The 25,472-nt window shown below is 41.2% G+C and overlaps 1 protein-coding gene across 3 annotated transcripts; it reads left to right on the top strand.

Annotated features, from left to right (window-relative positions):
• Positions 1-11,825: 11,825 nt before the first annotated feature.
• LOC112249594 (ubiquitin carboxyl-terminal hydrolase isozyme L5) lies at positions 11,826-24,914 on the top strand. Of its 3 annotated transcripts, XM_024419403.2 has the most exons (13): positions 11,826-12,100; positions 12,564-12,643; positions 12,764-12,826; positions 13,136-13,199; positions 13,301-13,406; positions 14,000-14,125; positions 14,600-14,661; positions 14,884-15,014; positions 15,814-15,877; positions 16,031-16,133; positions 17,117-17,230; positions 17,379-17,477; positions 24,641-24,914. In XM_024419403.2, the coding sequence occupies exons 3-13, from the start codon at positions 12,808-12,810 to the stop codon at positions 24,683-24,685; spliced, it is 933 nt and encodes a 310-aa protein (XP_024275171.1). In that variant the 5' UTR covers positions 11,826-12,100; positions 12,564-12,643; positions 12,764-12,807; the 3' UTR covers positions 24,686-24,914. The 3 variants fall into 3 exon arrangements, with proteins under 3 accessions (XP_024275171.1, XP_024275166.1, XP_024275160.1); XM_024419398.2 differs by having other exon boundaries at positions 12,564-12,826; XM_024419392.2 differs by lacking the exons at positions 12,564-12,643; positions 12,764-12,826.
• Positions 24,915-25,472: the final 558 nt, after the last annotated feature.

Below are 25,472 nucleotides of genomic sequence, written 5' to 3'. Positions count from 1 at the left end.
GTGCAAAATACATGCAACCAAACAAAGACAAGATCCCACAACTGAAGGTGGGAAGAAGGACTGCCTAAGTATGACCCCAATCAGAGACAACGATAGACAGCTGCCTCTGATTGGGAACCATACTAGGCCAACAAAGAAAAAGAAAAACATAGATATACAAAAACTAGAGTACCAACCCTAGTCACACCCTGACCTAACCAAAATATAGAGAATAAACAGGGATCTCTAAGGTCAGGGTGTGACAGTAATAAAGAGATGTTCTGCTTTTTTGACACCACACTCCACAAAGCAAGTCCTGCAGGCTCTAGTTTTGTCTTATCTTGATTACTGTCCAGCCATGTGGTCAGGTGCTGCTAAGAAAGACCTAGTTAAGCTGCAGCTGGCCCAGAACAGAGTGGCATGTCTTGCTCTTCATTGTAATCAGAGAGCTAATATAAATACTATGCATGCCAGTTTCTCTTGGAAAAGAGTTGAGGAGAGACTGACTGCATCATTTATTTTTATGAGAAGCATTAATATGTTAAATTCCAAATGTTTTGAAATTCAACATTTTTCATGCCTCTGACATGCAGTAATGATAAAAAGTGGTGTAATAGCGTACATTTTACTTGACATTTTGTTCTAATAATTTTGATCGGCTCTTGTTTTACCAGTACGGCGTACCCCCACTATTTATTTTGCCTGGTCGCCGTGCCGGTTACTTTTACCCCTGGGTACAAGACTGTGTACATATCCAAGTATGGGTAGCTGCAGCCCAATATGGCGAACGGTGGTGTATGGAAAGAGAATCAGCTAATTGGGCAGATTTGCTGTCACTCAAGAATGTTTTGCGTGGTTGATTAGGCTGCACAACAAGTCGATGTGCCAGCGATCAGTGCACCGGTGTTGTTAAGGCCTGCCTGCCGACTTGAAGTGCTTCCTACTGGGTATCACTGTCATGTCGCCAGCGATAGCTTACGTGAACATTTCTTTCTCTTACACGGTTTTATTTCAAATAAGATATCAGCCAACACAAGAAATACATGTAGTTCCGAAAGTTAATCAGTAAGGATAGTCAGAATGGATCGTCATTTCATTCATCTATTAAACTATAATTCACATCACTTCCTATCTCACTCACCAGCATTGCAGGTATTTGTATTTTAGTGGTTTTAATGATACCTCATCAGAATATCAGGTACTTAAGGTTGTAAGGCTGTGTCTATAATGTTATCTCATCAGTATAGCTAGTATTTATAGGGTAATTTTTATGTTACCGTATCAGCATAGCAGGTATTTATATGGTAGTGTTTATAACGGTAGCTCATTAGCATAGCAGGTATCCATAGTAGTGTTTATAATGGTACCTCATAAGCATAGCATGTATTGATGTAGGAGTGTCCATGTTACCCCATCAGCAAATAAGGTATTTATATGGTAGTGTTAATAATGTTACCTTTTCAGGATAGTGTCTCATTTCTTCTTTACCATTAGCAAGTGGGCAGAATGTAATTTACCAATTCACTTCAGCCAATGAGCATGGCATACTAAGGCATTTCCACCACGCTTGCTGAGTAACCTATGGGCTCCCTCGTGCAATTATCACTTCCCTTTCTGTCAACCAATGAGCATAAATCTAGAGGAGTAGTTGTACTGAATGTCAGCTCACCCCTTGTTTCACTTTGTTTTGCAGCAACAGTCTTCCAACAACATTCCACCTCTCCACCACCACTAACATATATAACCTGAAGGTCCGTCATCAGATCTCCCAGTCGCATCTGGCTCTGAGGAGTAATCCTCTGAGACGAGGTCTACCCCAAACTATTCAATAACATTTTATTTGGTATTCTACTTCTGTTGCCATTCAGTTAATCCTGTACTCGATTGAACAAATAGTGATAACCATCTAGATGTCACCTTGACACACAGCCTACATACAGTCTACTACTCAATGGGGAGGGCATGAACGCCAACTACGAGAAACAGTGCCCTTTTCTCACTCTTAACAAGCACTATTGTCCGGCAACAGCGTGGAATGTAGATACCTTGTGGCCAATATCAGTGTGAGTTACAGTAAGTACTATTGAGAATTTTCCAGAACATGTGTGGCCATTATACATTTCAGGACAGTCAGCAAAACTAGAGCGCTCTATATGTGCTCTGGTTCATTAGACACCATTAGACATGCACCTGTCTGGGAAGTGGACACGACTAGTTATTCCTGTAATTTTGTTATGGCCTAATATGTACTGTTACTATAGTTACACCTCTTGGGTCTTTTCCAGAACATAGGTGTCCCTTTCAGAGGAGTTAGCAGGATGACATGTTTGGTTATTTCTATAAAGTGCCAAGGACTGTTGCTATGGTCCTACATGCATGCACCTGTCTTAAGGAGAGTACATGTTTGTATTTTTTAACTATTGGTGTGGCTCTACAGTTTCCATGCCCTACTATGAAACCAAACTAAACGTAGTGCAAGGCAATAAGATAACGGTGGCTAAATGCCAGAGGGGTTGAGTCATTAAGAGGAGTTACTATGGGTGTGACGTAAGGAGGAGAAATGTTTTAGAAGTCTGTGCCAAGACTGGAAAGTTAGTTGTTTCATGAACCAGCTCGGCATTTATTATGCTGTAATAAAAGTATATTTGAACTCACAGGTATTTGAGAAATATGATTAACTGTATAGTTCCACGACAGTACATGCATACGACGCATGAAGTAACAGTAGGCCTATACCCTTCAAAAATACTTTTAATCAAAAATAAACAATTGTCAGTTTTATAACTGAACATTTTAAACTATTTGTGTAAAACTAACAGTGAAATATGACTTAGACTCATCCTCTGGCTTAAAAAGTCCAAACTCTCCGAGTAGGGTAGCTCAATGTACGGTAGTTGCGTGGTAAGAAACGAAAAATAAATAAAACAGCTCAATCAAAACCTTCTAACCTATAGCAGAGCACTTGACACACCCATTCCTTTCCACACGCCCACTACTTTCCTTTCGACACACCCACTTGCCCATACTGCAGCTACCCCCTTCTCTACATATATGGCTGTGTTGGCAAAAACACTACATATCACAGAGGCTGGGATAGAGAAGCTACCCATTGCCACAGTTCCAAGACCAGTCAGATATGTCCAGCTAACTCTATGCTAATGACACCTTTGGATCTCAAAACTGAACTTGGATCCGTATTAAGTAGCAATGATATCCTTGCCCACCTTCGTCTTATGACAGATACACTACATGGCCAAAGGGATGTGAACACCCCTTCAAATTAGTGGATTCGGCTATTTCAACCACTTACAGGTGTCTAAAATTGAACACACTTATGCAATCTCCATACACAAACATTGACAGTAGAATGGCCGGTACTGAAATGACTTTCAACGTGGCAACGTCATTAGATGCCACCTTTCCAACAAGTCAGTTTGTCAAATTTCTACCTCGCTAGAGCTGCCCCGGCTCAGCTACGAAGTGGTAGGCCATACAAGCTCACAGTGTCACACCATAGTGCCAACTGTCAAGTTTGGTGAATGAGGAATAATGGTCTGGGGCTGTTCTTCATGGTTTGGGCTAGACCCCTTAGCCTCTTGTGGCTGAATGGAAGCAACTCCCCACAGCAATGTTCCAACATCTAGTGGATAGCTTTCCCAGAAGAGTGGGCACTGTTATACCAGCAAAGGGGGAGACCAACTCCATATTTATACCCATGATTTTGGAATGAGATGTTCGAAGAGCAGGTGTCCACATACTTTTGGTCGTGTAGTGTATCTTGACCCAGTAATGACTATTTAATAAAACAATACATAATTTAAGTTTCTTTCTAGCTAATTTCTTAGTTACATGATTGTATAACTAGCAACAGAGTTTTGATGTTGAGGGTGAAGTATTTATCAAGTTTGGCAATGAGGACAAAAACTAGCATAGTCAGCTCGCCAGCTGGGCGCATATGTGCACTAGGCTAATTCAGGAGACAGATTGTAGTTTTTATGCCCTGAAATGTACATAATGGGGAAAAATGGGGTAGGGTCATGCTTGTTTAAATTTAAGACAGGGGAAGAGTTCAGATTTTTTTTTGTCTAGTCCAGGGGAGGGCCATGTAATTTGTAATTGATCAAATGTTGATATTTCTCAGTGTTTTGTAATTAGTTGCTTATTAGGCTATATATCGATGTGTTCCAGATGATGTTCCTCATCTCTGATTTTATGCTGGGCGCACAATACTAGTTGTGCTATAGGCTATTTAGTGTGGTTTCAAACAAATTACCCATAGCCTATATGAAGAGCATGCTTGTAGAAGCACAGAGCAATGTTATATTTTTAAGAAAATATACTTCCTTCCTGAGTCTTTTGTGCTGCTGGGATGCTGTAAATAAATCATATTTAATTAAGCCTTGTCCATGAAATGCAATGTTGTGCTCGCAGTCAAGCTTATATGTTCTGTTCAGTTTGAGAATAAGAGCATGAATATGAGGAGGACCGGAGGTCAACATTGATAGCTTGCTACCATTATAGTTTTTATTAAAATCAACTATGTTTCTTGGACATTATGTATTTATCAGAGGTATTGACCTCAAAATGAGCCAGATTCAAGTAACTTGGTGCTGAAATTTGAAGCAAAAGCTGTGCCACAATCAATCGAAACAATCATGGTGCTGAAAGTAGGGGCATTCGAGTAGGCATAATCATTTAAACTGTCTTCATCTTAATTCGACTTTACTAACAACAAGAGGGCTTTATGTTGGAGCGTATTGTTGGAGTGACATGTCCAACCCACATTCTGAAATAGCATTTTTGTCCCCCCCAGTTTTATAATTTGGAATGTGATACAAAACACGGCAACGATGTGTTTTAGGACCATGATGACACCTCCAAGTAATCGTAGTGTATATCCGTCTGGATATAAAATAAAAGTTATGTCCTCCCCACTTCTAAAACAAAAGTTGTGCCCCTGGGCCTACCTGTTTGACAGACAAAATAAGGCTATAGAGGCTGCTATCCATGGATCTTTTGGCCAATTCCTCCCAACGCCACGCACTCTTTAAATAGCCTATCTCGGTGTCAGTGAAGGCCTGTTAAGTTAAACCCAGGACTCGAATTGAGGGGGTATGCCATAAGCCTAACTTTTATTAAAGAAAATGGCAAAAAACCTAAGCCTACCCAGTGGTGTGTATTCATGGATGCCAAGAGAAGCCACGCTTCCCCCCCAAAAATATACCATTAAAAATATAAAAAACATAAATTATTTTATCTTTTGTCTCTGTGTTTCATAATTTTCCTTCAATTCGCAGGAATGTATCTCACAGGAGAAAGAATCCGAGCGAGCGAAACAGCGCCCCTCTGTCTCTCTACAACTAGACAGCTGGTTGGCCAGGAGGCGTTGGAGAACCTATCGGACGTAGAGCATGTGCTCTTGGGTGTACTTCTCCACAAAGAACCCTGCACCGGCAGGGGAGGCAGAAGGACAGATGAATCCTGCAGCTAGGGAGTTCTCAATGTAGGTCTCCATAGCCTTGGTTGCTGGACCCGACAGAGAGTACAGTCGTCCCTGGGGCGAAGTGGTGCCTGGGAGAAGGTCAATCCTGCAGTCATATAGTTGCTGTGGCGGAAGAGAAGTGGCACGGGCCTTACTGAACACCTCCCAGAGGTCCTGGTACACTGCAGGTATGGCGGAGAGGTCCGGGGCAACTGCCAAGCCCCAAGGAAGACGTCCCAGGGCAGGCTGCGCTGACTTCAGGCAATGGGCGTGGCAGAACAGGCTCCAGCCCATGACGGCACCAGCAGACCAGTCAATGAGGGGATTGTGTCACTGGAGCCAGGAGAATCCCAATACCACGGGAACCTGTGGAGACTTAATGAGCAGGAATTGGATCAACTAGCTGTGGTTCCCTGACACTCGTAGGTTGATGGGGGTGGTATTGTGGGTGACCCGGCCTATAGGGCGCCCATCCAGTGCTCTAACGTCCATGGGAATGGAGAGGGGCTGAGTGAGGATGACCAGCTCGGAAGCTAGGATAGTGTCCTTAAAGAGATTTTGACTGGTTCCCCCACAGCAAAATGGCATGAAAATGGGAGTGAGTAAGGGGAGAGGAAAATTTATCCGTATGGCCCACCAGAGAACTCGCTCCTAACGGTGAGCCTGTTTTTTTTTGTGGACAGGTCGAGAGGAACTGACCAGTAAGCCCACAATACAGGCCACTCTTTGTGTGAAGCCTGTATAAACCAGGAACTAGAGCAGACAGGAACATAGGGAAAACCACAGGTAGGTTTCAGGAAACAAAACGAACTGGCAACAGACAAACAGAGATGACAGGCATAAATACACTGTGGATAATGGGGTAGATTGGCAACACCTGGAGGGTGGTGGAGACAAGCACAAAGACAGGTGAAACAGATATGGGTTTGACAGGTACAAAATACCAAAAAGGTGGACTGCAAGGCTATAATCTCCCATGTTATCCTGGTTTACAGGTAAATATAAAAAAGTATATAAAGGCCTACCGTTGGCCAAAGTTTAAGGTTCTGTTTACATAGGCAGCCCAATTCCAATTAGGGGCAGAAGAGCTGATTGGTCAAAAGCTAAATTAGTGAAAAAAATATCAGAATTGGTCTGTGTAAACACATCCTAACGCTTTACATAATAACAGTACACATGCAACAAATACCCCCTTATTTCATGTCTAGACTGAGGAAAGTACAATGTGCTCTAAAAAGGAGACCTCCTGTCAGCACTAAGTGAAAAATCCCAGCTCAGTGAAGGCAGAGGTTGTCTATTGCATCAGGTTCCCCTCTCTCTGATTATAGCTCACATGCAGTTGTTGGCCAGGTAAATAAATATATGTTTTTCAGATGAGAGAGTATATATAGGAAGTACACTTCCGGTCAAAAGTTTTCGAACACCAACTAATTCAAGGGTTTTTCTTTATTTGTACTATTTTCTACATTGTAGAATAATAGTGAAGACATCAAAACTATGAAATAACACATATGGAATCATGTAGTAACCAAAAACGTGTTAAACAAATAAAAACAGATTTTAGATGTTAGATTGGTTACTTTGAGGATTTTTTAAAATTCAGAAAGGATGCTTGTGAAAAAATTATTTGACCTCTTGCTTTCTCATTGACATTCATATTAGAATTGAAAAAAAGGTGCAAGTTTAAGTTTGTTCCACCTGAGCGAGTCTGACCACAAGTCAGAGACCACTATGACGCACCAAATGTGTTTGATCAATTTCTGGACAAGAGCAGGTCATTTGTAGGCTACAGTCCAAGCTATGTCTTTCAATGGTGCGACTGCTGTTGGCATCCAAATATTATCCAACTTGAATAAACGCTTGGTGGTAAGGATGACAGCAGTGGTGTTGTCTACGGTCACACGGATATGACTTATTATTGATATCTACATATCGCATTGATGTGAATCACACTGCTGCTCTCTCATTTAGCTATTTGCGCCTCATGGATTGTGGTTGCTGTTGGTGGCTGTTCACAAATCAAAATTGTATTTGAACCCAATAATGGTTTCAATTCAAGAGGTTTAAGCTGCCTATATCAATCATTGTTTTTGAAACCAGTGGACAGTCAGGGAAAAACACGCTCTTGCAACAGCAGCATAGTGCGGATCCCAGCCTAGGGAATAAAAGTGGGTCTTTTATTGCTCAATCTAATTCATGCTTATAAAATAAATCTATAGGCCTAGACTTAAAGTTTCAATCTGTAATTGCTACATCCATTTTTGGATTTATGAATGTATGATTATATATATATATCCATTGGTTCTTGAAGAATATAAATTATAAATGCCTCATTAGCCTAGTTTAACTGTCACACTCCATGAGAACCCAAAATATAAGCTTGTTTTTCTCCAATGTTTGTAAACATTGTAAATGTAAACAACCACTGTATAGCCTCATAACATGGTTAAAACAATCATTTTGATATCATGGATGGTCAGTCCTTGCATCCATAGCTCTGTCTATTAACCTGAGAGTGGTGACATGAGCCCCTGCCCAGTCCTGTGAAATCTATAGATTCATTAAGGGACAGGGGGGTACCTAGTCAGTTGTACAACTGAATGCCTTCAACTGAAATGTGTCTTCTGCATGTAGCCCAACCACTCTGAATCCGGGTGGTGGGTGGGTGGGTGGGGGGGTGGGGCTGCCATTATCGACTTTCACGTCTTCGGCGCCCGGGGAACAGTGGTTTAACTGCCTTGCTTAGAACAACAGATTTTTACCTTGTCAGCTCGGGGATTCGATCCAGCAACCTTTTGGTTACTGGCCCAATGCTGTAACCACTAGGATACCTGCCGCCCTGATTAGGGCCTAATTAATTTATTTCAATTGCCTGATTTCCTTATATGAACTGTAACTCGTTAAAATCATTGAACTTGTTGCAAGTTGCGTTTATATTTTTGTTCAATATACATCCAACAGACAACTGATGTTAGGGAAGCTGTTGATGCAAGGCTGAGAGAAGCTACTGCAGCTGACTGTCTGGTGTGAGAAAGATTACTGAAATGAAGCGTCATCTAAACACATTTGTAGTTCTTCCTTTTCCATGGAGAGCAGCCACCTACTCACAGGTGGTTTTACCCGACTGACAATCATATAGGAAATGTCATGTTTAAGATCAAGGAGGGCACAAGAGACTCCAACATTGACAAAGAACATTTGAAGGAGCAGCAATTGAAATTTAAGTGACAGTACAGAGGATGTTAGTCAGTTCCGTTAATAATTCAGAATGAATAGTCTTATTGTTGTGTATGTCTATGTAACGGGTCCTTACCTCTTCCACAGGCTCTGGTTGATAAATGGTCTTTCAAGCTGGGCTACACTGCCCACTACAGGCCTAATTTTAACATTCTGTCATAAAGAGTTCAACTTAATAAACTCAATATGTTAAATAAATAAATGACTATAGTAAGTGCTAAATAAAGTAACAGGGTTGAAGTTTTCATCTAAAAAGCTGCCAGAAATGTGCCAATTTCCAAACTTAAAATTTCTGTGAACATTTCTGTGAAACTATGTACATTTTACTTTTGGATTTTGAAAATAAAAATCTGAAATCAAGATGTGTCAATTTGTTTGTCTACATGCCATTTTAAAACAATGCAGCTGTTGGAGTAAACCTATTTTGACAAGTAATGGCAAACATCATGATAAGCCTGCAAGACGAGTTTGAATAAGACATCCGATTATCACATTTAGAATGTTTGGTTTTATTATAGCTAATAATGCTGCATTTAAAACAACTGGGAACTCGGAAATCTCTGACTTCAGTGCGTTCTAGACAACTGCGAACTAGCTCCGACTGTGAAAAATATTTTTGAAAAGTCATCCAACTCAGAATTCCATGTCGGAAACTGCCAATTTTCTAGAGCTTCAACTTTCCGACCACTGACTTCATGATTTGACCTCGTTTTATTCTGAGTTCACAGATTTCTTGAAAGAAATGCATGTCTCTTGTATGCCCCTGTAAGCTGGTTGGCATACACATCATCACACTCCCTCATCTGATTGGTAATTTCCCATGAACCGCAAGATGGCATACAGTTGAAGTTGGAAGTTTACATGCACTTAGGTTGGAGCCATTAAAACTGATTTTTCAACCACTCCACAAATTTCTTGTTAACAACTAGAGTTTTGGCAAGTCAGTTAGGACATCTACTTTGTGCATGACACAAGTCATTTTTCCAACAATTGTTTACAGACAGATTATTTCACTTATAATTCACTGTATAACAATTCCAGTGGGTCAGAAGTTAACATACACTAAGTAGACTTTAAACAGCTTGGACAATTCCAGAAAATTATGTCATGGGTTTAGAAACTTCTAATTGGCTAATTGACATAATTTGAGTCAATTTGAGGTGTACCTATGCATGTATTTCAAGGCCAACCTTCAAACTCAGTGCCACTTTGCTTGACATCATGGGAAAATCAAAAGAAATCAGCAAAGAAATCAGTAGACCTCCACAAGTCTGGTTCATCATTGGGAGCAATTTCCAAACAACTGAAGGTTCCACGTTCATCTGTACAAACAATAGTACGCCAGTATAAACACCAAGGGACCACGCAGCCATCTTGCAGCTCAGGAAGGAGATGCGTTCTGTCTCCTAGAGATGAACGCACTTTGGTGCGAAAAGTGCAAATCAATCCCAGAACAACAGCAAAGGACGTTGTGAAGATGCTGGAGGAAACCGGTACAAAAGTATCTATATCCACAGTAAAATGAGTCCTATATAGACATAACCTGATAGGCCGCTCAGCAAGGAAAAAGCCACTGCTCCAAAACTGCCATAAAAAAAAGATTACGGTTTGCAACTGCACATGGGGACAAAGATCGTACTTTTAGAGAAATGTCCTCTGGTCTGATGAAACAAAAATAGAACTGTTTGGCCATAATGAACATTTTTATGTTTGGAGGAAAAAAGGGGGATACACCATCCCAAACAATTTAAAGGCAATGCTACCAAATACTAATTGAGTGTATGTAAACTTCTGACCACTGGGAATGTGATGAAAGAAATAAAAGCTGAAATTAATCATTCTCTCTACTATTATTCTGACATTTCACGTTCTTAAAATAAAGTGGTGATCCTAACTGACCTGAATTACTAGGATTACTAGGATTAATTGTCAGGAATTGTGAAAACTGAGTTTTAATGTATTTGGCTAAGGTGTATGTAAACTTCCGACTTCAACTTTACGCGTCATCTCAACACCTACTCTGATTGGTCGTTGCCTGAGAACCGTAAACTGGCATACGTGTCATCACACTCCCAAATCTGATTGGTCAAGTAGGCAGGCCTTATGACTTTGTGGCTGTGCTACACTAGTGTTACAGTTTGGGGTCACTTAGAAATGTCCTTGTTTTTGAAAGAAAAGCACATTTTTATCCATTAAAATAACATCAAAATAATCAGAAATACAGTGCAGACATTGTTAATGTTGTAAATGACAATTGTAGCTTGAAACGGCTGATTTTTAATAGAATATCTCCATAGGCGTACAAAGTCCCATTATCATCACTCTTGTGTTCCAATGGCACATTGTGTTAGCTAATCCAAGTTTATCATTTTAAAAGGGTAATTGATCATTAGAAAACCCTTTTGCAATTATGTTAGCACAGTCAAACTGTTGTGCTGTTTAAAGAAGCAATAAAACTGGCCTTCTTTAGACTAGTTGAGTATCTGGAGCATTTGTGGGTTCGATTACAGGCTCAAAATGGCCAGAAACAAATAACTTTCTTCTGAAACTCGTCAGTCTATTCTTGTTCTGAGAATTGAAGGCTATTCCATGTGAGAAAATGCCAAGAAACTGAAGATCTCATACAACGCTGTGTACTACTCCCTTCACAGAGAAAACTGGCTCTAACCAGAATAGAAAGGAGTGGGAGGCCCCGGTTTACAAATGAGCAAAGGGACAAGTACATTAGAGTTTCTAGTTTGAGAAATAGACACCTCACAAGTCTTCAACTGGCAGGTTTATTAAATAGTACCTGCAAAACACCAGTCTCAACGACAACAGTGAAGAGGTGACTCCAGCAAAAAAAACTCAGATCATAATTACATCCAGAAAATGTCCCATATCATTACGATTCTTGTTTTGTCCACACCCTTACAAAACATGCATTGAATTATTTAAATAATTGTCGCTGAGGCCGATCATTTTTTCATCACTCACGTTCGAAGATATTAACATTTTATATTCATCCAATGTCTGCCTTGTTTCTGTATGAAGTGATGACATCATCTCTGATCATGCGGTTCCATGTGCTGTTAGTTCGTATAAACCGGATACAACCCGGATATAGGCGGTCCATGAATCGGCGTATGCGGACGTGAGTAGATTTTCCTGCAAACAACGGGCGGACATCTTTGATGCGGTATCCAGATCTTATAAATCTTCGATTTACGTGACATATTGATTCATTTTGTTAGCTAGGTAGCTAGCTAAGCTAACTAATCACTACGAATATTAGATTGCAGTAAAATCACATGCCCTACAGTCTTTTTTGAAATCATAACATAGTAATGTCTGGAAGCGCAGGAGAATGGTGTCTTATGGAAAGTGATCCTGGTGTTTTCACAGAATTGATCAAAGGTTTTGGTGAGTGTGCTGTATGTCAACTAGCTAGTCTACTATTACTCGATTGCCAACAAGTTCTAGTCAAGTCTGTGCACCATTGGCTATGCACATAAATGATCGGTGTTAGTTTGCAGTCCAGCAAATTTCATGATTCTATTTGCGAACCAGATTCAACTTGTTATCTGAAACCGCGAACATGTGGCGTCGTTGATTCCATTACGGGATAATTATGAGAGAATTAGCATGCTACCACGACACTTAGGTGTGTATGTGTCGGCGGTTACTAGTTTAGCTAGCTAGCTGACATCCCTTTAGAAACTGACAAATCAATTTCACTGCATGCCTTTCGATTGAATATTGTACTCGATATGATCAACTCGATGGATAAACAGCTTGTTGGTGCAGTTCTCTGCAAATTCAAATGGCAAACTAACGTTAGATGGATAGTCCTGTCCACTAACTAATGGTTTAAATTATGTCATAGATGGGCAACTTTGATGGAGGTGGGGGCACAAAAAACGGAACTCGTCATGAGAGGCCGCATATCCATATCCCCCCATGACAGCTAAGATGCATTTCATTTTTAAAGTTAATTTCCTGCAATTCTACACATTTTGCCATTGGGCGGAGAAGATTTTGCAATTTTATAACTAATTTAATGCAATTTTACTCATTTTGCTATAGGGCGGAGGCAAATGTTTCCAGTTTTTAATGACAACTGATGATCAATGGGCCCCACCCTGTTCGGTAATTCATTCAACCTTGCTTACTACAAGTTTAGACTGGTAAATTAGCTGGCCGCTAGACAATCTAAAAAAACATTTGCTGACTTTAGTGACTGCTGATGCACAACCAAATTTCAAAATTGCACCTTGTGTATTCTGTTATAATAAACCTCAACAGTAAGTTGAGACTGACTGATAAAACATTTTGGGGTTCTTGGACCTACAAAAGAGGGGCCATTTTGCCCATCCCAAAAGAGGGGCGAGTTTGCCCTTCCCTGGTTTATGTAATGATGTAGTAGTTAACCCAGCTTTCTCCTTTCTACTAACCCAGGTTGTAAAGGAGCTCAGGTGGAAGAAATATGGAGTATGGAACCAGAGAATTTTGAAAACCTCAAGTAAGCCATGGCCCATGCCCTAATGTCTTTACTTCTAAACTCTTTACTTTTACAAGTTCATAGTATTGCAGTGGTACTAGGTTTCTCTTTCTTCCTTCAAGACCAGTTCATGGGTTGATCTTCCTGTTCAAGTGGCAACCAGGTGAGGAGCCGGGAGGATCTATCGTTCAGGATTCAAGGCTTGACAACATCTTCTTTGCCAAGCAGGTACATGGTTTGGTTTTACATCTGTATTCATTGTATGTTTTGCAGAGTTAGAACATATCCAAATTGCTCTCAGAAGTCTCTTGTTTTTCTTTCTGGCACAGATTCTGCTGATAGCGGCTATTTCGAAGAGTCTACCTGTGCATTATTATTGTGATGTGGTTGTTTTTTTTAAACTTCAAGTTCAATGTGTTGACTAAGTCTGCTCTGGATAAGAACGTCTGCTTAATGACTAAAATGTAAAATTACAGGATCTCATTTGATGTCTCTCCTGTCTCTCCTGTGTGTGTGCAGGTTGGCATTTATTGAGATGACTCATGTACTGGAGGCAGCTCTGGAAAGTGGTCACTAGCTGGCACAGCTGCAAAGTTATAAAGAACGATTTTTAAACCTAACCTTAACCACACTGCTAAGCCTAATGCCAAACCTTAAGTTTAATACCAAAAAGCACATTTTTGTTTTGAATTTTTACAACCTAGCCAATATTGTCTTTGCAGCTGGCCCATTCAGTGGAAACTGCTCAGTTCTTCCTCTAGGGAAAGACTCATGACAAACATAAATAACCTGCTGTCAACCTGCTATGTGTGCTTTTTCAGGTGATAAACAATGCATGTGCTACCCAGGCCATTGTGAGCGTGCTGCTGAACTGTACCCACTCTGACATGCTGTTGGGAGAGACACTCACAGAGTTCAGAGAGTTTTCACTCAGCTTTGATGCAGCTGTAAGTTGATACTGATTATTGGGGCAGCGTTTAGTTTTTGCAAGCCTCTAAAAAAAAATTCAGTCTTTTTTGTCCTTGAGATGTGCATAACACCTAGCCTGGTTGACATGACCCATGTGGTACACAGCGAAGAAGAGCTGTGACATACTGGTCTGGACAGGAGGCAATTTGTTGGTATAATATTTGCCCAGACATTGAGACTTGTGATTTGGTTCTCTCAAAAGTTCTTCCCTCTGGGGTCTGAACTCGTGGTGTTTGGATTTGAAAATGCAACAGTTGTAAGGGAAGGGGGTGTCGCTCGGGAAATGTGTGTGGCTTTATATGTATTTTTTTTTGAGTGAGAAACTGAGGACAACCATCCACAGTAAAATCCCAGCCACCTTCGTTATTGATGAATCGTGCAGACATTAAACAGACCCTGAAGTCAGGAGACAACAAAACTCACACATTGATGATATTCTCTCTCCTATAAAGATGAAAGGTCTGGCTCTCAGCAACTCTGAAGTTATTCGACAAGTTCACAACAGCTTTGCCAGGTGAGTTGACTTTTCATTTCAGCAGGATAGTTTATCACTGCTAACGTCACTAGATAAATCGAAGGCTTGGCTCTAAGTAGACAAACTGCCATTTTTGATTGAATGTTTTTCATAAGGCATTACCCACAGAACTGAAAATGAAGAGAATAAAGGCTTTGGTTTTAATACCATGTTAGTTTCTCTGCTAATGAAAGCTAAAACTGTCGTCTTTATTGTGTTCAGACAGCAGATGTTTGAGTTTGACGCCAAGTCTTCTGCAAAGGATGAGGATGCGTTCCACTTTGTGAGCTACGTCCCTGTCAACGGCAGGCTCTATGAGCTGGACGGCCTACGTGAAGGACCCATCGACCTCGGTACGCACATACTGGTCATATATTTAGCTTTATAGAGATATAAAGTTGCTGTTTTGTACTACATATAATGTTTGTAGTGTTTCATAGTAGCAGTTTTGGTTAGCTTTGTGAATTTGAAATAAGATGCTGTTTCAGATTCTTTTAGGTTTTATATACTTTTAGCTTTTAAGTGTTTTATTTAAAAAAATTCTAGTGAATTGTGACTGGCCAGTAGTGCAGTTAATCTCGTCTTGAACCTGACACATTCTTTAGAAACACCCTTGATGATTATCTACACAAAGGTTCCCCAACTGGCGTGTTTTTATTTTATTGTTGGACATAAAATACTTTAAAAACACAAGCAAATCAGCTCCAAATTATTTTAATTTTGGAATCTGTTCCAAAGTTTTCCTACACATAATATGCATTTTATTTAACTAGGCAAGTCCGTTAAGAACACATTCTTATTTACAATGATGGCCTAGGAACAGTGGGTTAACTGCCTTGTTCAGGGGCAGAGCGACAGATTTTTACCATGTCAACTCAGGGATTTGATCAAGCAACCTTTCGGTTACTGGCCCAACACTCTAACCACTAGGCTACCTGCCGCCCCAACATCGTATACAAATTTAAGCAAGGTTTGAAATTGTTTTAGTCAAATATGAAATCTGTTTGAGCTTCTTGGTCAATTTGCAGTCTATAAATGATTTGTCATTAGGTTCTGGCCCCCTGACCATCTGCTCAAGAGAAATTGTCCCGTGGCTAAATCTAGTTGATGATTGATCCATGATCTACACTTTATGCTTGTTTTGTGTTTCAGGTGTGTGCAACCAGGACGATTGGATCAACGCCGTTCGGCCAGTGATTGAGAAAAGAATACAGAAGTAAATATATTTTTTACAAGTAAATATACCATGGTAAATAAGTGTCATATATGGTTGCTGTTTGTGTTGCTCATTGTGCTACGCAACTTCTAACCGACTCAATTATCAGAAAATAAAATCTAAAACAACTGCATCTTCCGTCCCTGGTATCAGGTACAGTGAGGGAGAGATCCGCTTCAACCTGATGGCCATTGTGTCCGACAGGAAGATGATTTACGAGAGGAAGATAGCCGAACTGCAGATCCAGCTAACAGAGGTAAGTGGTGTTGCAGTTATTCATGGTGCAGCCCTCAGGCCTGGACGATACAATTACCTGCCACCAAGGCCATGAATAGACTTCCACCCATGTCAATGCCATTGATCAAGTCCTTTAAAATGTCAGCTTACGATGAAAGAAACATCTATCCTATCTGTGTTAAGTAATGTTAGTGTCATCCCAGAATTTCCGTTAGCCGGTTATTGCCTGCTTTTTGCTGATATAAATACATAAAAACCGACATAATAATTTGGATGAGATAAATATCCTCTATAAATCAAATTAGCTATGCACGGGGAGGTTGTATTTCATTTGTGTCATTTGTCTATCTTGCCTGTCTTCTCTGCCTGTCTTGTCTTGAATTTGCGCTCTCACTGACAAACTTGCAACACTGTATCATGGTAGTGCCCGCAATATTTCCCGGCACAAGTGAGTCTGTGACAGACATGACTGTATGCAAACAGGGGACACATGTTCAGGTATTTTGACATTTTGCTAGATTAATCTCCCTAAAAGACAATCTACAGAAATGTCCACCAAGGAGGAGTATTTAGATGAAGTGATATTGCTTCCTTCTCTTCCTCTAGTCTAAAGCCTGGTTGAGCAGGTAGCTTAAAAATGCCCAAAACAGTGCAAATCAAGCTAGCTGGTTAACTAGCAACTGTATGAAGGATGAAGGCACATACAAGTGGAAATATACATTTATACAGGCACTGAGGATTTTTACAAGCCTGATGGACAGAGGGAGACGTGCATTGTTCTAGCTACCATTCACTTCGTTGGCTAACATTCTTCCTTGCATAATAACTACAGTCTCTTCCATGTGGTTGCAGTGGACACTCCTCAAAACACATTACCCTACACGTGGTGGTATTCAGATGTGTTTCTATTTGATATGGCTGGTAAATCTCGCATTTGTCCGGCAAACTAAAATCTGGTTTGACATTTGACCGACTGGAAATTCTGGCTCACCCTTTCTCCAGGAAGAGCCAATGGACACAGACCAGAGCAGCACCCTCCTCAGCTCCCTCCAATCAGAAATCGCAAAGTATCAGCTGCTGATCGATGAGGAGAATCAGAAGCTCCAACGATACAAGGTGTGTTCGCTGACCGTGGGTCTATAGCCGTCAGATAATATGATATTGGCATTTTAGAATATCTGCAGTCATTTAAATACTATATTTTAACGCTTGATGTTTTTCTTGAACATTGTGTGTGTGTGTGTATACATATTTTTTGTTGTAGATCGAAAACATCCGACGAAAGCACAACTACCTACCCTTCATCATGGAACTGCTGAAGACACTGGCTGAATACCAGCAGTTGATACCATTGGTGGAAAAGGTGAGGAACAGCTCAGGAAAGGAACGTGAATTTGGTGTATAATATTATTTTATGTTATGATATTTGAAGGTACTCTACAAACCGTTGTGTTAAATGCACAATTTTGAGTTCTGTACCAGGGGAACAAAACCGAACAAGAACACTTTTTTTTGCTTCTTAAAAAGCCACTCCTTCGTTGCCCGGGCGGTGTGTTTGGGATCATTGTCATGATGAAAGACCCAGCCACGTTTCAGCTTCAATGCCCTTGCTGATGGAAGGAGGTTTTCACTCAAAATCTCACGATACATGGCCCTATTCATTCTTTCCTTTACACGGATCAGTCGTCCTGGTCCCTTTGCAGAAAAACAGCCCCAAAGCATGATGTTTCTACCCCCATGCTTCACAGTAGGTATGGTGTTCTTTGGATGCAACTCAGCATTCTTTGTCCTCCAAACACGATGAGTTGAGTTTTTACCAAAAAGTTATATTTTGGTTTCATCTGACCATATGACATTCTCCCAATCTTCTTCTGGATCATCCAAATGCTCTCTAGCAAACTTCAGACGGGCCTGGACATGTACTGGCTTAAGCAGGGGGACACGTCTGGCACTGCAGGATTTGAGTCCCTGGCGGCGTAGTGTGTTACTGATGGTAGGCTTAGTTACTTTGGTCCTGGCTCTCTGCGTGTCATTCACTAGGTCCCCCCGTGTGGTTCTGGGATTTTTGCTCACTGTTCTTGTGATCATTTTGATTGTTGATTTCTTCAAACCAAGCTGCTTACCTATTGCAGATTCAGTCTTCTCAGCCTGGTGCAGGTCTACAATTTTGTTTCTGGTGTCCTTTGACAGCTCTTTGGTCTTGGCCATAGTGAAGTTTGGAGTGTGACTGTTTGAGATTGTGGACAGGTGTCTTTTTTTAATACTGATAACAAGTTCAAACAGGTGCCATTAATACAGGTAACGAGTGGAGGACAGAGGAGCCTCTTAAAGGAGAAGTTACAGGTCTGTGAGAGCCAGAAATCTTGCTTTTTTGTAGGTGACCAAATACTTATTTTCCACCGTAATTTGCAAATAAATTCATTAAAAATCTCACAATGTGATTTTTCTGGATATTTTTTCTCTCATTTTGTCTGTCATAGTTGAAGTGTACCTATGATGACAATTACAGGCCTCATCTTTTTAAGTGGAAGAACTTGCACAATTGGTGGCTGACTAAATACTTTTTTGCCCCACTGTACATACATGCACAGTAAGTAAACAACAGTATGTGAAGTGACCAGTGTTCAATGTCTCACAAACACTGACACTACACATCCAAGTATAACTGATCAAATTATGAAAGACAAGCATTGTAATTTTGAATTCTGTGAAGTGGTTGTGAAAGCGGTGAAAAATAAGTTGTCTCAACAAATACAAGCCATCGTTGTCTGACAACATGGATGGAGAATTACTGAGGATAATAGCAGATGATATTGCCACTCCTATTTGCCATATCTTCAATCTAAGCCTACTAGAAAGTGTGTGCCCTCAGGCCTGGAGGGAAGCAAAAGTCATTCTGCTACCCAAGAATAGTAAAGCCCCCTTAACTGGCTTAAATAGCTGACCAATCAGCCTGATACCAACCCTTAGTAAAAATGTGTGAAATAATTGTTTGACCAGATACAATGCTAGTTTACTTTAAACAGACTTTCACACGCTTATAGGGAACAACAAGCAGGGCACTTACACAAATGACTGACTGGCTGAGAGAGATTGATGCTAAAAATATTGTGGGGAGAGTTTTGCTATGATTCAGTGCATCTTTTGACATTATCAACCAAAGTCTGCTGCTTTATGAATTTACACCCCCTGCTATATTGTGGATAAAGAGTTACCGGTCTACCAGAACGGTGTGTTTTTTTTAATGAAAGCCTCTAACATAATCCAGGTAGAATCAGGAATTCCCCATAGCAGCTGTCTAGGCCCTTTATTTTTTTCAAACATTACTAATGACATGTCTTTGAGTAAAGCCAGAGTGTCTATGTATGCGGTTGACTCGGCACTATACATGCCAGCTACTACAGTGGCTGAAATGACTGCCACACTTAACAAGAAGCTGCAGTTAGTTTCAGAATGGGTGGCAAGGAATAAGTTAGTCCTAAATATTTCAACTAAATTTTGTAATTAATAATATGGAAATTGAGCAAGTAGAGGTGACTAAACTGCTTGGAGTAACCCTGGATTGTAAACTGTCATGGTCAAAACCATGTTAATAATGTTATTATGGAGACTCCTCTGAGGAAGGGGAGGACCATCCTCAGTAAATTTCAAAAGTTAATTTCTAAAACATTCAAAGTTGTCCTTTTTTTAGATAAAACGATTCTAAATATAATCACGTCACCAAATTATTTAAAACACTATTTTGCAAAGGTCTTCAGTAGCCTCAACAGTACTCTGTAGGGTAGCACCATGGTGTAGCCGGAGGACACCTAGCTTCCGTCCTCCCCTGGGTACATTGACTTCAATACAAAACCTAGGAAGCTCACGGTTCTCACCGCCTTCATAGACTTACACAGTAATTATGACAGGCTGGAGGACATCCTCCGGAAGTTCTCCAGCCTATTAGAGCTCTACAGCATGAACTGACATGTTTGTCCGCCAAATCAAAGGATCCGAGAATTTACATTAGTACTGAAAGCATGAGCTACAGCTAGCTAGCACTGCACTGTATACAATGTGGTGTTTAGTTGACTTGGAGACAGACAATAGTTTAACAGTTTTGAAAAAAATGTGATTCTTCCAAAATGAAGGAGAAGCAAGAGAAATTGATATTTCTAATTTGTTTTGTTTCACTTACCTAGCAAATGTAGATGGCATCCCCCTGATTGAGTAGGCTAAACTAGCTATGTTAGCTATCTAACACAACACTGGAACTCTTCCAAGTCAAGGTAAGCTTTTGGTATTACTAATTTATTGCCACCGGGGCCTACCGGTATAACTAATTACCGACTGTACACTAATGTTACTCCATGATTGTAGCGGGTTGACTAACATGTTCTATTAGCTATGCTGACTATGAAGTTAGTTTAGCTAATATGGTGACAACGATATAGGCTGTTTGTAGAGGTTTGTCTTGGAATTCTTTGTTGCCTGGTCACACAGCTGATTTGTTGTGCACTAAAGTCCACAAGGGAAGAAAAGGAATATAACGTGGCTGTTATGAGAGTGAACTCTGTTTTTAAGTGTGATCAGGGGTGTATTCTTTTGGACGATTTTCTGAAAATGTTTCTTAAAAGGAACAAAATGGGGATCAACATACCTGAATTTGTTTGCAACTGTTGGACTGACGATTACACCCTATATCAGCTAGATGCAGGCAAGGTGGTATTGAATCTCACTGTCTGTCACTTCAAATTAGTCTCTCGACCTGAGTGTAAACTTTACATTGTAAACTTTCATAGGCTAGGTTGTAGGAACCTCATGATGGGCATAGGGGAAATTTGATTATCATTTCGCTGTTGCATTGAACTGGGTGTATGGAATATGAATGGCTGTTATCCAGTACGCTGTAATAGATATAAGGCTATGCTTGTGAAGAAAGAGAGAAAATAGTCTGCCCTCGTCTTAAACGGCACTGACCACCACAGGTTGATACAACAGTAGCTAGGATGGGTAGAACTCTGTCCATAATAAAGCTTCTTAACAACAGTATCAACAAGACTGGTCCAACAGGTCCTAGTTTTCTCACCAGGATTACTGTTCAATCGTGTGGTCAGGTGCCACAGAGGGACCTTTTGAAAATTACAATTGGCTCAGAACAGGGCAGCACAGCTTGCCTTTAAATGTACATGGAGAGCTAACATTAATAATTTGCATGTAAATCTCTCATGGCTCAAATTGGAGATGTTGATTTCATCACTTTTTTTGTAAGAAGTGATTACATGCTGAATGCACCAATGTGTCTGTTTTAAACAACTAGCACACAGCTCGGACACCCATGCATACCCAAGAAGACATGCCACCAGAGGTTTCTTTACAATCCCCAAGTAAAGAACAGACTATGGGAGGCACACAGTACAACATAGAGCCATGACTACATGGAACTCTATTCCACATCAAATCACATTTTATTTGTAACTTGCGCCGAATACAACAGGTGTCGGTGTACAATTCGCCAAGCGTTGGATTGGGATTAGACCGTCGTGAGACAGGTTAGTTTTACCATACTGATGATGTGTTGTTGCAATAGTAATCCTTACAGTGAAATGCTTACTTTCAACCCCTTGACCATCAATGCAGTTTTAAGAAAAATAAGTGTTAAGTAATAAAAATAACATTATTAAAGAGTAGCAGTAAAATAACAGTATCGAGGCTATATACATGGGGTACCGGTACAGAGTCAATGTGCGTGGGCACAGGTTAGTCGTGGTAATTGAGGTAATATGTAGGTTGAGTTATTTTTTTGTTGTTGAATTTTACCCCCCTTTTCTCCCCAATTTCGTAGTATCCAATTATTAGTAGTTACTATCTTGTCTCATCGCTACAACTCCCGTACGGGCATCGGGAGAGACAAAGGTCATGCGTCCTCCGAAACACAACCCAACCAAGCCGCACTGCTTCTTAACACAGCGCGCATCCAACCCGGAAGCCAGCCGCACCAATGTGTCAGAGGACACACTGTGCACCTGGCGACCTTGGTTAGCGTGCACTGCGCCCGGCCCGCCACAGGAGTCACTGGTGTGCGATGAGACAAGGATATCCCTACTGGCCAAACCCTCCCTAACCCGGACGACGCTAGGCCAATTGTGCGTCGCCCCACGGACCTCCCAGTCGAGGCCGGCTGCGACAGAGTGCGAACCCAGAGTCTCTGGTGGCACAGCTAGCGATGCAGAGCCCTAGCCCACTGCGCCACCTGGGAGGCTAGGTTGAGTTATTAAAGTAACTATGCATAGATAATAACCAGATTAGCAGCAGCGTAAAAGAGTGGGTGGGGGACGACGACAATGCAGATAGTCTGGGTAGTGTGCACACACAGCTGTTAAGAAGCCTTTTGGACCTAGACTTGGAGCTCTGGTACCACTTGCCGTGCAGTAGCCGAGAGTACAGTCTATGGGGTGGCTGGAGTCTGACAATTTTTAGGGCCTTCCTCTGACATACCCGGCAGTGATGCAACCAGTTGCGCTCTGGTGCAGCTGTAGGTCTTTTTGAGGATCTGGGGAGTAGGCTTTGTTGTGCCCTCTTCACATCTGTCTTTGTTTGGACCATGATAGTTTGATGTGGACACAAAGAAACTTGAAGCTCTCAACCTGCTCAGTACAGCTCTGTCGATGAGAATGGGGCTGTGCTTGGTCCTCCTTTTCCTGTAGTCCACAATCATCTCCTTTGTCTTGATCACATTGAGGGAAAGGTTGTTATCCTGGCACCACACTGCCAGGTCTCTGACCTCCCCTATAAGCTGTCTCATCATTTTACTTGATCAGGCCTACAGCTGTTGTCGTCAAAATTAATGATGGTGTTTGAGGCGTGCCTGGCCGTGCAGTTATGGGTGTACAGGAGGGGACTGAGCACGCACCCTTGAGGGGCCCCCGTGTTGAGGATCAGCATGGCAGATGTGTTGTTACCTACCCTCACCACCTTGAGGTGGCCCATCAGGAAGTCCTGAATCCAGTTGGAGAGGGAGGTATTTAGTTCCAGAGTCCTTAGCTTAGTGGAGAGCTTTGAGGGCACTATGGTGTTGAACGCTGAGCTGTAGTCCATGATCAGGTAACTGATGCAAGTCGTAGAATCCGACTAATAAATACACCTCATGGAACAGCAGGGACTGTGAAGAGAAATACACGCACACAGACGCTTGCACACACTCTACACATGTATATTGGTGTATTGTAGTGTAGATGTCTAATAATGTTATGTGGTTTTATATGTAATGTAAGTGCCTTAATGTGTTTGGATCCAAGGAGGAGTAGCTGCTGCCTTGGCGACAGCTAATGGTGATCCCTAATAAATACAAAAGGTGTAGGGCAGAGTACTGGGCAGTTAGCTGGTTAGTGATGGCTGTTCAACAGTCTGATAGCTATTTCTCAGTGTCTTGCTCCTGGCTCTGATGCACCTTTACCTTCTATCTGCTAGCAGAGTGATCAGACATTGGATTGGATTAATGATCTTCTTGGGCTTCCTTTAACACCGGGTATTAGGGACCATATCTAATTTCTTCAGCTGCCTGAGGTTGAAGAGGCGCTGTTGCTCTACCTTTACCACAGTGTTGTTGTGGTGGGACCATTTCAGGCCCTCTGTGTTGGTCAAAAGCTTCAAGTTCCTTGGTGTACACATCTCCTGTGTGTGGGCCTCTGGGATCCCTCTATATCCTGTAGTCAACAATCGGCTCCTTTGTTTTGTTGACATTGAGGGAGAGGTTATTTTCATGACACCACTCCAGTCTTGAGAACTGGTAATGTCACCTTTTTAGTTCCAAAAATATTGCTCATGTCTAGTATGTGATTTGGAGAAGTTATATTGTTTGTAGTAGTCTAAACACTTTCCCATTCACTCCATGATGATCAGTGCTTCATGGGGCGGCAGGGTAGCCTAGTGGTTAGAGCGTTGGACTAGTAACCGGAAGGTTGCGAGTTCAAACCCCCGAGCTGACAAGGTACAATTCAGGGGCAGAACGACAGATCAGGCAGTTAACCCACTGTTCCTAGGCCGTCATTGAAAATAAGAATTTGTTCTTAACTGACTTGCCTGGTTAAATAAAGGTTAAAAAAAAAGCCCCCTCAATGTCCACCTCACTCTCTCCCCACCCATGCAATTTCAGTCGCATCTCACGCCTGCGCTTTTCTCACCAATCAAACATCTAAACGACTATCTTACCTGTTTCACAGCGAGCTTCTGTGCTAATTGGTGGAGTGCATTTTTATTAATGAGCGAAATGTAAAAACAATGTTGATTTCACAGGTAAATAAAAATGAGCCAAAAGGAAAAATATTAACCTTTTTGTGGTTCGAACCGGTTCAGAATGTTTTTTTTCTTCTGCCATGGTCAGAACACTGTAACGGTAAATAATTACCATTCCAACCCCTGTTCTGAACTAATTTGAGTGTAGTTCTTGATATACAGCTGATGCCCACTAGAGGGTAGTATTAACCTATCATAGACACCTGCTCACTAGCGCTAAACTATCATGTATTTGTGTGTTCTGCTCCCCAGGCAAAAGAGAAGCAGAGTGCCAAAAAAGTCCAGGAAGCAAAGTGACCCCACAAACACACGCACTTGTCAGTCATCTTATTCATGTGAAAGGCCATGGACCCTCTCCCCACAATTGTATCCTGTGAACCCCCCCGCCAGACATGAGCACATGTGGTGGGACAGAACTGTGTTCACTGTCCCACCCAGGTCTACCCTTCAGCTGTAATGCATGCCTGGAAAGATATGTTTAAATGGGCTTGTCTTATTTTCATAATAAAATGTTTAGATGTTCGAACATGCTGTAGTTTTATTGTTAAATGCATTTCATCATTGTGGCCTACATGATCAAGGGTGTCGTTTTTTTTTAAATAGTTGTTGGGTAGCTTAGCGGTTAGACCATTGGGCCAGTAACTGAAAGGTTGCTAGTTTGAATCCCTGAACTGACTATGTAAATCTGTCAATCTGCTCTTGAGCAAGACACTTAACCCTAATTGCTCCAGAGCCGCCGTCAATACTGTCTGATCCCTGGCCATGACTTAACCATCGGAGTGCACATGTTTGAAACATGACAAATATAGGTGCCCCTTATCTTTAGATAAACAAGTACCACTTGGTCTTAAACAGTGGTGTAAAAATACTCAAGTTGTTTTTTGGGGTATCTGTACCTTACTATTTATATTTTTGACAACTACATTTCTAAAAAAAAAAAAAAAGTGTGTACTTTTTACTCCATACATTCAAGTACTTTTGGGTGTCATTTTGAATGCTTAGCAGGATTGTAAAATGGTCCATTTCATACACTTATCCAGAGAACATCCCTGGTCATCCTTACTGCCTCTGCTCTGGGGGACTC

This window comes from Oncorhynchus tshawytscha, linkage group LG01 (assembly GCF_018296145.1).
Source record: "Oncorhynchus tshawytscha isolate Ot180627B linkage group LG01, Otsh_v2.0, whole genome shotgun sequence".
Taxonomy (NCBI): domain Eukaryota; kingdom Metazoa; phylum Chordata; class Actinopteri; order Salmoniformes; family Salmonidae; genus Oncorhynchus; species Oncorhynchus tshawytscha.
The sequence above is the reverse complement of the archived record's forward strand: the minus strand, read 5'-3'. Positions and strand labels throughout refer to the sequence as shown.

Coding starts and splice junctions, on each gene's coding strand:
- LOC112249594 (XM_024419392.2), top strand. CDS start 12,025: ATGTCTGGAAGCGCAGGAGAATGGTGTCTTATGGAAAGTGATCCTGGT. Junction 13,200..13,300: donor GAGAATTTTGAAAACCTCAA/GTAAGCCATGGC, acceptor TCTTCCTTCAAG/ACCAGTTCATGGGTTGATCT. Junction 13,407..13,999: donor ACATCTTCTTTGCCAAGCAG/GTACATGGTTTG, acceptor GTGCTTTTTCAG/GTGATAAACAATGCATGTGC.